At 44.2% G+C, this 15,252-nt stretch overlaps 1 protein-coding gene across 1 annotated transcript in view; it reads right to left on the bottom strand.

Annotated features, from left to right (window-relative positions):
• Positions 1-6,253, bottom strand: part of LOC141139516 (allantoinase, mitochondrial-like) — a 58,804-nt gene extending 52,551 nt beyond the window's left edge. Inside the window, exon 1 of the mRNA XM_073625731.1 lies at positions 6,038-6,253. Coding sequence (XP_073481832.1) covers positions 6,038-6,059 — 22 coding nt within the window. The 5' untranslated portion in view covers positions 6,060-6,253. The remainder of the gene's footprint in view (positions 1-6,037) is intronic.
• Between the last annotated feature and the right edge of the window lie 8,999 nt (positions 6,254-15,252).

Raw genomic sequence — 15,252 nt, 5'->3', positions numbered from 1 at the left:
GAGGATCAGCAAACCAAAGGATCTGCAGAGCTGGGGCTTGCTACTGAATTGTGGATCAGCAAAACTGGTGGTTACTACTGAATGGGGGATCAGCAAAGCTGGGGTTACTACTAAATAGAGCTCAGCAGAGTTGAGGGTACTACTGAGCAAGGGATCTGCTAAACGAAGGTACTAAAACGCTAGCAATTGGCTGAACAGGGGTACTAATAAGCCAGGGTTCTACTGGGCCTCATTAAAACAAATAGAAAAATCAGCACACACAGGGCATTTGCAAAGCTTAAAAAAAAGCATCACAGAAGCATCAATAACACACCAAAAAAGGATGTTGAAGCGGCAGGCACTTTAATGCGTGTTAAAGTCGAAGCAAATGCAAATGAAACCTTATGGTTACAAAAAAAAAAATGACTAAAGGATTCTAACTGGTTCTATAAGCTACAATGCATGTTAGGTGAGTTATGTGGCAAAAGGTGCACAGTATTTTGAATGTTCTCTGGTTACGTTTCTACACTCAAACATGACATCAGCTATAGATGTAAGAAACCCCCTCTTGGTCCAGATAAAATGTGAACCAGGACTCCATAATATCTTCTTGTCATTGTTAACTGATACTAGATACAGAAATGTCTCACCAAATAAAACAATGTGTATGTATCACAGCCTCTTCTAAATGCAGACCATACTATATTGCCATGAATGGCATAATGTGGTGGGAAAAAATGCATGAGAACACTAGGTCAGAACTTCCTCCCCCTTGGTAATGGGCCTTTTATATGCTATTCACACTTGAGCATTCTATCGTGGTGCATTAATGCAAGTTATTTACCATAAATAAACCACCAAATAATTATGCGCTTGGTACTAGAGGGTAATCCTGCACACTATGTTCCGGATACAGGAAAATAAATAAATAAACAAAATCAGTGCGCAAAACCTCTGATCATAAAAATCACCATGAAAGCAAACAATAAAGTGATATAAATAAGTTGGTTTGAGAGTAACTTGATTTGAGAGCGTTTTGCAAGACAAGCAAAATTTTTAAATAAATTTTGACTTGATATACAAGCAATGTCTTGATATACAAGTAGCGTCACGTCACATGACATGCTTGGATTGCGAGCATAATTCATTCCAGAAACATGCTTGTAATCCAAAGCACTTGTATATCAAAGCAAATTTCCCCATAAGAAATAATGGAAACTCAGATGATTCATTCCACAACCATTTATCATAATCCTTCAGTTTATAGTCCATATAAAAAGATTATAGCAATGTGATAGGTTGTGTAACCATAAAATGTCCATCCACAAATGGAGCCTCCACAAGGGGATTAGAAGCAAAATCCAGCAGGAGCTACAGAGTATAAAAGAGAAGAGAGGCGCCTCTAAGTGTAGCAATATGGTTACATTTAATGAAGGTACAACATTTAGCAACTCACATGGTTGATGATTAAAATCGGCTCATCTAAGTATGCAGGCATCCGGGGTAAAGCTGTCCACATAGACCATCCCCCGCACCGCCATCAACGTCGTCCCTTCCACGCTGTGCTCCACGAACGCTTTAATCCTCGCTTTCAGATGGCTCTACTGCAGGGTACGTCCGGGTCACGATTGCAGACTGACAGCGGTGAGAGACCGCTGTGCGGAGGATGGTCTATGTGGACAGCTTTACCCCGGATGCCTGCATACTTAGATGAGCCGATTTTAATCATCAACCATGTGAGTTGCTAAATGTTGTACCTTCATTAAATGTAACCATATTGCTACACTTAGAGGCGCCTCTCTTCTCTTTTATACTCTGTAGCTTTTGCTGGATTTTGCTTCTAATGCTTCCATTTGTGGATGGACATTTTATGGTTACACAACCTATCACATAACTATAATCTTTTTATATGGACTATAAACTGAAGGATTATGATATATGGTTGAAACGAATCATCTGAGTTTCCATTATTTCTTATGGGGAAATTCTCTTTGATTCGCTTTGGATTACAAGCATGTTTTCGGAACAAATTATGGTCGCAATCCAAGGTTTTACTATATAACAGAAATGAAAGTCCACTCCCAAAGAGACATATAGGGATCCACTAGGGGGCCAAAATAAACAAGCTTAAAATGAAAGTCCACTCCCAAAAGAATATTTCAGGGCTCTACTAGGAGGCCAGAGAAGAATCTTGTGAAATAATGAAATGCCACAGTTCCAATCTACCAAAAATTCACAGGAGTTCTTTTTTTTTTTTTTTTACAACCCTGCACACTACAATTATTATTGATATTTTACAGGATTTATATAACAGTTATGACACAGTCTGCACTTTAGAGAGTAAAGGAGACAGTACAGGTCCAAAACTATTCAATACAAGAGGATTCAGAGGCCCTTCTCATGAGAGCTTACAATCTAAAAGGGAGGGACAAGTGATACAAAAGTTAAATAGTTACATAGTAGGTGAGGTAGAAAAAATCCATCAAGTCCAACCTATGTGTGTGATTATATGTCAGTATTACATTGTATATCCCTGTATATTGTGGTCGTTCAGGTGCTTATCTAATAGTTTATTGAAACTATCGATGCTCCCCGCTGAGACCACTGCCTGTGGAAGGGAATTCCACATCCCCGCTGCCAGTGTTGCCAACCTAACAGATTGAAATTTACTGACACAACACCCAAAATTTACTGGCACAGCCACGTTTTTAATGACATTTCTAAAAGTTACAAAATTACAGTTTTAAGTACAAATTTCACTGTTTATGCTACAAACAAGTACAATATGTAATTAGAAATGTGATTTAAGGTAGATAATAAGGCAAAAACATATTTCTTATTATATATATTTTCGATATAGTAAGTAAGTAGCTCAGGAATAGGACTCGGGAGGGCAAGAAATTAGAATGAGCAAACACATGAAATTGACTCTCACGGTGATACTGACAGCGGTGTGCAGCAGTACAGATTACCGACACGACACGTCCCCTCCTGAGTCACAGTGAAAGTCTCTCTCCAAGCCAGGCGGTCCCTCCAGTCCAAACATCACTGATGATCCCACTCCTGGCCTGCCTTGCTCCCATCCTGCAGACCCACTCACAAGGCTCTAGCTGCTCTGCTTGGCTCCTTTGCACAGGACATGCTCAGGCACCGCCTCCACCAGAGCCGCCCGAACACACTGTAGCAGGCACTTGTATGGTCTTGGCTGGCTCCGGGCCGAGCGTCACAGCCATATTTTTACTGGCAACCTTTTCTTTTTACTGGCACTTACTGGCAGGAGAAAACTGCCTGTTTTTTACTGGCTGCCAGTAAAAATACTGACGGTTGGCAACACAGCTTGCCACTCTTACAGTAAAGAACCCTCTATGTAGTTTAAGGTTAAACCTCTTTTCTTCTAATTTTAATGAGTGGATACGTGTCTTGTTAAACTCCCTTCTGCAAAAAAGATTTATCCCTTTTGTGGGGTCACCAGTACGGTATTTGTAAACTGAAATTATATCCCCTCTCAAGCGTCTCTTCTCCAGAGAGAATAAGTTCAGTGTTCACAACCTTTCCTCATAGCTAATATCCTCCAGACCCTTTATTAGCTTGGTTGCCCTTCTTTGTACTTGCTCAATTTCCAGTACATCCTTCCTGAGGACTGGTGCTCAGAACTGGACAGCATACTCTAGGTGCGGCCGGACCAGAGTGTTGTAGAGCAGGAGAATTATCGTTTTATCTCTGGAGTTCTGTTTGCTTTATTAGCAGCAGCTTAGCATTGCATGACATTGCTGAGCCTATCATCTACTAGAACCCCCAGGTCCTTTTCCATCCTAGATTCCCCCAGAGATTCTCCCCCCAGTGTATAGAAAATAACAGACTTTACTTTGTACAGTAAACGTCTATGGGGAACTGTGTCAAATGTTTTTTGCAAAATCCAGATACACCAAGTTAAGGCGGAACTCCACCAAAAAAGAAAAGCTCTGTTTTAAGGCCCCCCCCCCTCATTTTTCAAATTCTCCTCCCCCTCCCTCAGTCTTTTGGGACACGTCACAGGTCCCACAAGACTGCAGGACCATTCACAATGCGCAGCACGGATCGCACATGCGCAGTGGGCACCCGGTTGTGAAGCCACAAGCTGTCACAGCCTGGTACACACAGTTAAGATGCCAGTGCCGGGAACCTGGAGACTAGGGAAGAACTAGCGTGGGTGGGGGTGGCGCTGTATCATGGGACCAGGTGAGTGGCTGTTTTTAAAGAATCAGCAGCTACAGTTTTTATAGCTGCTGACTTAATTTTTACACAGGAGACTTGAGCTCCATTTTAATAATTGTGTATGATAAGCTAATGAAAAAGTGAAAATGTAAAGTAGTGAGTGTACAGCTTGTATTCAGCAAACTGAAGCAATGGCACGTACGCATTATTTGCTTCAGTGAGTGTGCCGCTACTGGCGGTTCCCGCACGCATGCGCGGGAGTGATGTCATCAAGGCTCCGGCCAATCACAGTGCTGGAGCCGCGATACCCGGAAGTAACCCCCGGGAGTGATGTGCTGTGCTGTGTACGGGCACCGCAGCGAGGGCTTCGATCTCAGGTGAGTATTACATAATGAGCTAGTATGCTATGCATACTAGCTCATTATGCCTTTGTCTTGCAGGTGTTAGTTTTTTTTTTTTTCAAAGTGGGTTTACAACCACTTTAAGGCAGTGCTGGAAAATAATGGTGGCCACACAAAATATTGACACTTTGGGCCCAATTTGGACATTTTCCCTTAGGGGTGTACTCACTTTTGTTGCCAGCGGTTTAGACATTAATGGCTGTGTTGAGTTATTTTGAGGGGACATCAAATTTACACTGTTATACAAGCTGTACACTCACTACTTTACATTGTAGCAAAGTGTCATTTCTTCAGTTTTGTCACATGAATAGATGTAATAAAATATTTACAAAAATGTGAGGGGTGTACTCACTTTCGTGAGATACTGTATATATATATATATATATATATATATATATAAAGTCCATACTTCCCTGTATGTAGTGCTTGTAAAAATATACTTTTATACTAATTGTATTTTTTTTATTTCACAGTTTTCTCACTGTTGTGTGCTTTTCTATTGTAATGACGCTATCAACCCCAAATAAAAACATATTGAAACAGAAAAGAGTTGTAGATAACAAAAAAAGTCATGGATAGTGGTGAGCTTGTTGCAGACAGAATTTGGAAATTTTAAAGGGCACCTTGAGAATCGGAATTAGAGCATATGGATTGTGGCTGCCACCAGAGGAACGGGGGTGTGGTGCACTGTGTTGTGCGATGACATCTAGGGTACAGTGCGTTGGGGAACCATTCATATAAATGCCAATGCACGCACTGCACATAGAGCTGTGCATTTCAGTAACCTGAGGTAGAAGTCACATTTTACTGCAATACAAGTGTGAATGGGATCTTGGTACTGTTACAGCTGTTTCAGCACTGGTCACAGGCTGAATGTGGTCTATTTGACGGCCTGCATGAAGACCATTCTAGGGACTCTTATATGATGTGTGTGCAACAAGCAGAAGTAGGTTTACTATCAAAGCTGAACTCCAGGCAGATATAATAAAAACACCAACTCATGCAGTTATGTATTAATTAAAAAAAAAAGTATTTAAAATACAACTAGTGTAAGTACCAGCATTTGACTTTGTATCATCCGTTTTAATCTGCTGTAGCACTCAGACAGGGAGAAGGAGGGGCAACACTGGGAGCCAATCAGGTAAGCTACATGCACATTTGGAAATAAGGAACATGCTGACAGGTGGAGAGAACAGAGTGACCAGACAGTGCTGCTGGTCCTTCACTATTTAATCACAGGCTTGGGGCAGGGAGGTGACCAGGCTTCATTGTTTAACTGCGGTGTAGAAAAGTCTGGTCACCAGCCTGGCTATACAGTCTGGCATGGCTATGCATATCTTAGGACTGAACAGACAGAAATCCTTTGGTAAGTAAAACAGCTCTCATATATGTCATTTAAACATGTATTTATGTATTTGCCTGGAATTCAGCTTCAAGGGACAGTTAATCTGATTGTCATTTACCTGGTTTAGATTTCAAAGCCATTGTGTTGTCACTGCACAGTCTGGATCCACCAACGGCCCAATCTTCTTCTAGTCTTCTCTATGTGAATATTTTAGTTCTGTTGGAGTGTGCCTCACTCTGGCTGTGAACTCTGGCCTCCCCCTGTAATCTTTGATCTCTGTCCAAAGCTAGTCTTCTCTCTTTTTTTTGTTTTTTGCTGACCTTATTTATTGTTATAAAGCAAATGCCCTCTTAGTCTGCTTCATCTCTGTCTGTAAGAATTAATGATTGACATGGGTGTCTAGCAGAGTTGGCAATTCAAACTGGAGAGAGTGCAATAATGAAGGGGTTTAGCATTTACTAAGCCTTGTTAAATTTATTACCACCCTCACAATTTGATCATATTAGGGCCCTTTCACACTGGGGCGGTTTGCAGGCGCTATAGTGCTAATAATAGCTCCTGCAAACCAACCTGAAACAGCCGCTGCTGTCTCTCCAGTGTGAAAGCCCCGAGGGATTTCACACTGAAGCGGTGCGCTGGCAGGACGGGAGAAAAAGTCTTGCTAGCAGCATCTTCGGAGCGGTGAAGGAGCGGAGTGTATACCGCTCCTTCACCGCTCCTGCCCATTGAAATCAATGGGACAGCGCAGCTATACGCCGGCAAAGCGTCTCTGCAGAGGCGCTTTGCAGTGGTTTTTAACCCTTTTTTGGCCGCTAGCGGCCGAATACCGACGGTGTGAAAGGGCCTTTAACAATAATAGTAATAATATTAACAATAATAATTTTACATTCAGCTTTCAAATAAGTATTTTGCTTCTGATTTGTCTGCTGAATGTTCTAAATATTGCTTCCCAAGGTTAAAGTGATACTAACCACTTGCTTAAAGGGGACTTATACCCCCTTCCTGCCCAGGCCAATTTTCAGCCTTCAGCGCTGTCGTACTTTGAATGACAATTGAGCGGGCATGCAGCGCTGTAACCAAATAAAATTTGTATAATTTTTTTCACACAAATAGAGCTTTATTTTGATGGTATTTAATCACCACTGGGTTTTTTTATTTTTTGCTAAATAAAAAAAAAAAGACCGAACATTTAAAAAAAAACAAAAAAAAACGTTTTTTTATATTTTGTTATGAAATGTTGCAAACAGGTAATCTCCTTCCCTGGTGGGCACTGATAAGGTAGCGCTGATAGGCTGCACTGATGAGGCGGCACTAATAGGCGACACTGAGGGGAACTGATAGGTGGCACTAGCAGGCACTGATAGGTGGCACTGGTGAGCATTGATTAGCAGTACTGATGGGCACTGATTTGCAGCACTGGAGGGCACTGATTTGCAGCACTAGTGATCACAAGGAGACCGATGTCCCTCTAACAGAAGCCGGTAAACGACTTGCTTCTTTTCTTCATGCTGACAGTTTGAAGGGAAAAAAAAGCTGAAAAATGGCTTCTGTTTACTTCCGTGATCAACTGTAATTGGCTGATAGCTGATCACATGGTAAAGGGCCCACTGTGATTGACCCTTTATTTCCCAAGGACTCGGCGATCACAGAGTGCAGGGAAATTTGCACAGCTTTGCTGTATACCATAGCCCTGCTATCATTCCCTGCTGCAGTTTCATTTTTACTTACATGTCTCCTGGACAGTGAAAGGAAAACTAGAACACTGATAAGCTCATCTCTCCATCACCCTGATCACTCCTTCTACCAGTATTCTCCTTATATTGCAGCACACCTGACTGGCTGCTTGTGCCACTTCTCCTCTCCCTTTCTGAGCTCGACTGTATAGACTATACAGTAGGCTGCAAGAGGCTAATACTAAGTAATCACAGCTTGCAGGCAGCAAAGTACCATGGGATAGGTAGTCCTTAGAAATTGAAAGTAAACAGCAGAGGAGAAACTGCAAACTATGCTGGAAATCCAGGAAGTTGTGGAAATAGACGGCCAGCAGAGACGGAGCAATCACAACATGAATGGAGATTTTTCAAATAAGCTTATATTGGATTGTCAAAAAGAACTATTTTTATATTGCTATTACAATGCTGATGTTTTAAAATGAACGTGTATGCTGTGAATATAGCTTTTCTGGCAGGCCATGTTGAATACTGCACAGTAATGCATGTTAGGTAATGCACCCCAATGTATTAGACCAGTCTGAATGGGCCTTTATATTGGCTTTTTTCCCATTATATTTCTTTATTATAGAATTTAATCATTTACAGACCAAAATACATTCTTGTTGGAAAAGCTAATACTTATCTCCCTATTAAACTAATACATATTTTCCTTATTTCTAAAACCATATATATGGTCAGTCCAAGGCAAGTTCTGAAATTTTTCTTTTTTTTTTCCTTGCATATATCACATCTATACAACATAATTAGCATATATACATCTACAAATATTAACTGCATATACACAAACATACAAAAACTAACCAACACAAAAAAAACCACAAAAAAATAAAAAATAAAAAAATAAAAAAAAGGGGAAAAAAAGGGCAAATAAATTGAGCCACTAATCCGATCCTTGGCTAATATACTAAGCTGTATATCTAAATCTATAAAATAAATTACCACTGCTGGTGGGTTTTTGCAGTACCTTTCTTTCTACCCGCTGGTATGGCCCTCCATCCCCGTTTTCCTTCTGATACCCTACTTACTATCACAGGCTATCTTTGACCTCCCTACAAGGGAACAAAAAGAGCCAATGAAGATGGGGCCAATTGTGGGGCCGATATCCATGGTTTCCACGGTTTACCGTATTTTTCGCTCCATAAGACGCACCTGACCATAATACGCACCTAGGTTTTAGAGGAGGAAAACAAGAAAAAAAATATTCTGAACCAAATGGTGTCCTAAAATATTTACCAGTGCCCATGAAATGCAGCCTGACCATTGCCATAAATGCAGCCTGACCATGTGCCCACCAATGCAGCCTCGCTGTGCCCATGATTGCAGCCTCACTGTGCCCATCATTGTAGCTTCATGGTGCCCATCATTGCAGCCTCTCTGTGCCCATATTTTGCAGCCTCACTGTGCCCACCAATGCAGCCTCATTGTGCCCACCAATACAGCCTCACTGTGTCCACCAATGCAGCCTCTCTGTGCCCACCAATGCAGCCTTGCTGTGCCCACCAATGCAGCTTCGCTGTGCCCACCAATGCAACTTTGCTGTGCCCACCACTACAGCCTTGCCCACCAATGCAGCTTCGCTGTGCCCACCAATGCAGCTTCACTTCATTGCAGCCTCTCTGTGCCCACCAATGCAGCCTCTGTGTGCCCACCAATGCAGCCTCTCTGTGCCCACCAATGCAGCCTCTCTGTGCCCACCAATGCAGCCTTGCTGTGCCCACCAATGCAGCCTCACTTTGCCCACCAATTGTAGCCTCTGTGTGCCCACCAATTGCAGCCTCTCTGACCACCAATTGCAGCCTCTGTGCCCATTGCAGCCTCTCTGCCCACCAATTGCAGCCTCTGTGCCCATTGCAGCCTCTCTTCCCACCAATTGCAGCCTCTCTGCCCACCAATTGCAGCCTCTGTGTCCACCAATTGCAGCCTCTGTGCCCACTGTCAGCCTCACCATTTTCTTAATAATACACAGCGCTCTCCTCCCTCTGTCCTCCGGTGTCTTGCCGCTTGGCAGAACACCAGCGCTCGGATGTCACGGAGCTGGGTCTGTGTGCAAGGTCCCGCCCCCCTAGACCGACTCGTGTGATAGGCTGAACACTGATTCAATCTACTATCACACGAGTCGGTCTAGGGGGGCGGGACCTTGCACACAGACCCAGCTCCGTGACATACGAGCCACGGAGAACAGAGGGAGGAGAGCACTACAGTTGCTGGTAGGCCAGTCCGGCCCTGCTCACAGGGGCTTCAGATGTCTGCCCTCCGCTCTCCTGCCTCTCTTCTGGCGGTGGCAGTGGGGGGGGGGTGTTGCCATTGGCTGCAGGGGGGGGGGCGGTGCCGGGGGCGGGGGGTCCCAGCATGCATTCGCTCCATAGGACGCAGAGACATTTTCCCCCATATTTATGGGGGGAAAAAAGTGCGTCTTATGGTGCGGAAAATACGGTAATTAAATTATTAGGTATTCCCCTATTACAATAGATTTGTTGTTCCTTCAGAAGGTTGTCATTTACTTGAAGGCGCCATTCCTCAAATGAGGGTACACTCGGAGATATCCACTTTAGGGCAATTAACTTTCGTGCTATAAACAATAATCTACTAACTGATATCAATATCTCAATGGGCAAAAACTCTCCATCGAAATAGCCCAGTAAGCACGTCTTAGGATCCAAATTGATATGTGTGTTAAAAGTCTCACTAATTGTAAACACCTCCTTTTGCCAGTAACTAGCCAATTTAGGACATTTCCACATCATATGTATTAAATCAGCAGGGGATTTTTGGCATTTTGGACAATTCGGGAAATCACGCCTTCCCCACGTAAATAACTTTACCGGTGTTCTATATACCCTGTATATTATAAATAATTGCGTCAAACATTGTGCCGGTGATAATGAGACTAAACTTACCCTTCCTAAAATTGTTTGCCAGGTATTATCTGAAATAGCACCTAGGTCTAGCTCCCACCCTCTTCTACCTGGGCTGACACCATTATCTCGATATGGCCTCTGGAGTTGGCCATATAGCGATTAAATTATGCCTTTTTTCTCAGTCGCCACTGCTAATGAGGTTAAGAGTGACATTGGTTTTACCACTATCTTTTCCCCCTTAAACTGACATTGTACCACATGTCGTAATTGTAAGTATTTAAAAAAATTACTATGAGGCAGTTGAAAAGATTCTTGCAAATCCTGAAAGGAACGTAGAACATTATGTGAGTAAACCTGAGCTATATATTGAAGCCCTTTGTGTCAGTGTTCAAACCCCTCCAATTTACCTAGTTCTTTATAATGCCTATTCCCCCAAAGTGGAGAATACTCAGAGGCCCCTTCATATTTCATTATACTCCTCATTTCCATCCAGATTCTATTCATAAGTGACATTGTTGGACCTTTACAGGTATCGGCCAAGGCTCCAGATTCCAGCTGAGCCAGAAGATTATAACTAGAACTCTTATCTAACAATAGAGCCTGTATGGGATCCTCCCAATTCACAGCACCCCAACTGGCAAAATGCTGAAGTTGGAAGGCTATGAAATAAAGTCTCGGCTGAGGCATCGCCAGTCCACCCCCATCCCGAGCTCGCTGGAGGACTGATAGCTTGATCCTGGGATTTTTTCCTTTCCATAGTAACCTTTATAATGGCTTTACAAGGACAGTGTAATTGTGTAGACACTTTAATAAAAGTTAGTGGACACCATAGCTCCAGCTTATCATGAAGGCACAACAGGATGGGGCAGAATTTAGTGAGCTCACAGAAATGACAGAACTCCAAATATCCTCAGCTTTTAGATAAAGTAACAGCTATCATTCTTCACCAGCCATGATCTACCTACATTGCATAGAGAAGCAAACAGACCAAGTGATGACATCACTGGGTCTATAATAATGTATGTAAAGACATATAACATTTTTTTTTCTTTTTCTTAACTGTCATTGGCATGTTGATGAGGGGGGACCAGTGAAAACAAAATATAAGTAGATTAAACTCCAATGTTACACACTCTCTATTGGAAAACTGATGTGACGGCAAGCCAGACACAATAGTTTTCAAAATATATTGCAGTTGTGTTTAAAGTGGTTGTAAACACTTTACAACCACTTTTTGCTACAGGTAAGCCTATAATTAGGCTTACCTGTAGCTATACTGGATATCCCCTGTATTTGCATGTGCTGACGTCAACGGCACATGCGCACTAAAGCAAACTGAAGCAACGGCACATACAGTAGGTGACCCCGATATTGTGTTAATCTCGCCGCTGTTATCAACGAGATTTGACACCTGCGAGCCCCGTTGCGGGAGCCAGTGCTGAGCTGGCTCCCTCATCGGGAAAGGAAAACTTTTTTTCCTTTCGCGATGAGCGACAGGCAGTGCTGACAGCTGTCTGGTATTTATCACGAGGGGGAACGCCGCGCCAAATTTTAAATAAAAAAACGGCGTGGGTTCCCCCCCGGGGGCATACCAGGCCCTTAGGTCTGGTATGGATTGCAAGGGGAACCCCCCTATGCCGAAAAATCGTCGTGGGGGTCCCCCCCAAAATCCATACCAGACCCTTATGCGAGCACGCAGTCCGGCCGGTCAGGAAAGGGGGTGGGGACAAGCGAGCGTCCCCCCCTCCTGAACCGTACCAGGCCGCATGGCCTCAACATGGGAGGGTGGGCGGCGGGCCCCCACACCCCAAAGCACCTTGTCCCCATGTTGATGAGGACAAGGGCCTCTTCCCGACAACCCTGGCCATTGGTTGTCGGGGTCTGCGGGTGGAGGGCTTATCGGAATGTGGGAGCCCCCTTTAATAAGGGGGCCCCCAGATCCCGGCCCACCACCCTATGTGAATGAGTATGGGGTACATGGTACCCCTACCCATTTACCTAGGGAAAAAAGTGTCAATAAAAAAACACACTACACAATAAAAGTAATTTATTAGGCAGCTCCGGGGGTCTTCTTCCGACTTTGGGGTCTTCTTCCGACTTCAGGGTCTTCTTCCGACTTCTCCATTCTCTCCGACCTCTTCTCCCGGTGTTCGGCCTCTTCTCCCGGTGTTCCGCCTCTTCTCCCGCTGTTCCGCCTCTTCTCCCGGTGTACGGTTCTTCTGCCGGGCTCCTCCGCTATCTTCTGCTCTTTTGCTGCTCTTTTGCTAGCGGTGGCCTGGTCTTCGCTGTCTTGTGTCTTGTTCCTTCTTCTCTTCTTCTTCCGATGTTGACACGACGCTGTCTCCCGCTGTTATGCTGTGTGAGTGGTGTGCGATCACTTATATAGGCATGGGGCGTGGTCACTGGGTGATGTCACCCGGTGACCCGGCCCCCTTGTGACGCCACAGTCCCTGCACATGCTGGGACTGTGACGTCACAAGGGGGCGGGGTCACCGCCTATATACATGGTTGCGCAGCTTGCACTCAGCATTCCAGCGGGAGAGAGCGTCGTGTCAACATCGGAAGAAGAGAAGAGGGGACAAGACAGGGCAGCAGAACGGGCCACCGCTAGCAAAATAGCGGCAGAAGATAGCGGAGGAGCCCGGCAAAAGATAGCGGAAGGGCCCGGCAGAAGAAGAGGCGGAACACTGGGAGAAGAAGCCGAACACTGGGAGAAAAGGCCGGAGAGAGCGGAGAAGTCGAAACCCTGAAGTCGGAAGAAGACCCCCGGAGCTAATAAATTACTTTTAAAACCTGTGTAGTGTGTTTTTCATTGACACTTTTTTCCCTAGGTGAATGGGTAGAGGTACCATGTACCCCATACTCATTCACATAGGGTAGGGGGCCGGGATCTGGGGGCCCGGGGTTTCCGGATTCCGATAAGCCCTCCGCCCGCAGACCCCAACAACCAACGGCCAGGGTTGTCGGGAAGAGGCCCTTGTCCTCATCAACATGGGGACAAGGTGCTTTGGGGTGGGGACCTAAGGGCCTGGTATGCCGCTGGGGGGGAACCCACGCTGTTTTTTTAATTTAAAATTTGGCACGACGTTCCCCCTCATGATTCATACCAGACAGCCGTCAGCACTGCCTGTCATAGTTACATAGTAGGTGAGGTTGAAAAAAGACACAAGTCCATCAAGTCCAACCTATGTGTGTGATTATGTGTCAGTATTACATTACATATCCCTGTATATTGCGGTCATTCAGGTGATTATCTAATAGTTTCTTGAAGCTATCAATGCTCCCCGCTGAGACCACCGCCTGTGGAAGGGAATTCCACATCCTTGCCGCTCTTACAGTAAAGAACCCTCTACGTAGTTTAAGGTTAAACCTCTTTTCTTCGAATTGTAATGAGTGGCCACGAGTCTTATTAAACTCTCTTCTGCGAAAAAGTTTTATCCCTATTGTGGGGTCACCAGTACAGTATTTGTAAATTGAAATCATATCCCCTCTCAAGCGTCTCTTCTCCAGAGAGAATAAGTTCAGTGCTCGCAACCTTTCCTCATAACTAAGATCCTCCAGACCCTTTATTAGCTTTGTTGCCCTTCTTTGTACTCGCTCCATTTCCAGTACGTCCCTCCTGAGGACTGGTGCCCAGAACTGGACAGCATACTCCAGGTGCGGGCGGACCAGAGTCTTGTAGAGCGGGAGAATTATCGTTTTATCTCTGCAGTTGATCCCCCTTTTAATGCATGCCAATATTCTGTTTGCTTTATTAGCAGCAGCTTGGCATTGCATGCCATTGCTGAGCCTATCATCCACTAGGACCCCCAGGTCCTTTTCCATCCTAGATTCCCCCAGAGGTTCTCCCCCCAGTGTATAGATTGCATTCATATTTTTGCCACCCAAATGCATTATTTTACATTTTTCTACATTGAACCTCATTTGCCATGTAGTCGCCCACCCCATTAATTTGTTCAGGTCTTTTTGCAAGATTTCCACATCCTGCGGAGAAGTTATTGCCCTGCTTAGCTTAGTATCGTCTGCAAATACAGAGATTGAACTGTTTATCCCATCCTCCAGGTCGTTTATGAACAAATTAAATAGGATTGGTCCCAGCACAGAACCCTGGGGAACCCCACTACCCACCCCTGACCATTCTGAGTACTCCCCATTTATCACCACCCTCTGAACACGCCCTTGTAGCCAGTTTTCAATCCATGTACTCACCCTATGGTCCATGCCAACGCACCTTATTTTGTACAGTAAACGTTTATGGGGAACTGTGTCAAATGCTTTTACAAAATCCAGATACACCACGTCTACGGGCCTTCCTTTATCTAGATGGCAACTCACCTCCTCATAGAAGGTTAATAGATTGGTTTGGCAAGAACGATTCTTCATGAATCCATGCTGATTACTGCTAATGATATCATTCTTATTACTAAAATCTTGTATATAGTCCCTTATCATCCCCTCCAAGAGTTTACATACTATTGATGTTAGGCTAACTGGTCTGTAATTCCCAGGGATGTTTTTTGGGCCCTTTTTAAATATTGGTGCTACATTGGCTTTTCTCCAATCAGCTGGTACCATTCCAGTCAATAGACTGTCTGTAAAAATTAGGAACAACGGTCTGGCAATCACCTGACTGAGTTCCCTAAGTACCCTCGGATGCAAGCCATCTGGTCCCGGTGATTTATTAATGTTAAGTTTCTCAAGTCTAATTTTAATTCCGTCCTCTGTTAACCATGTAGGTGCTT

This window comes from Aquarana catesbeiana, linkage group LG04 (genome assembly GCF_042186555.1).
Source record: "Aquarana catesbeiana isolate 2022-GZ linkage group LG04, ASM4218655v1, whole genome shotgun sequence".
Classification (NCBI taxonomy): Eukaryota; Metazoa; Chordata; class Amphibia; order Anura; family Ranidae; genus Aquarana; species Aquarana catesbeiana.
This window is presented reverse-complemented; position numbering and strand designations above follow the sequence as displayed.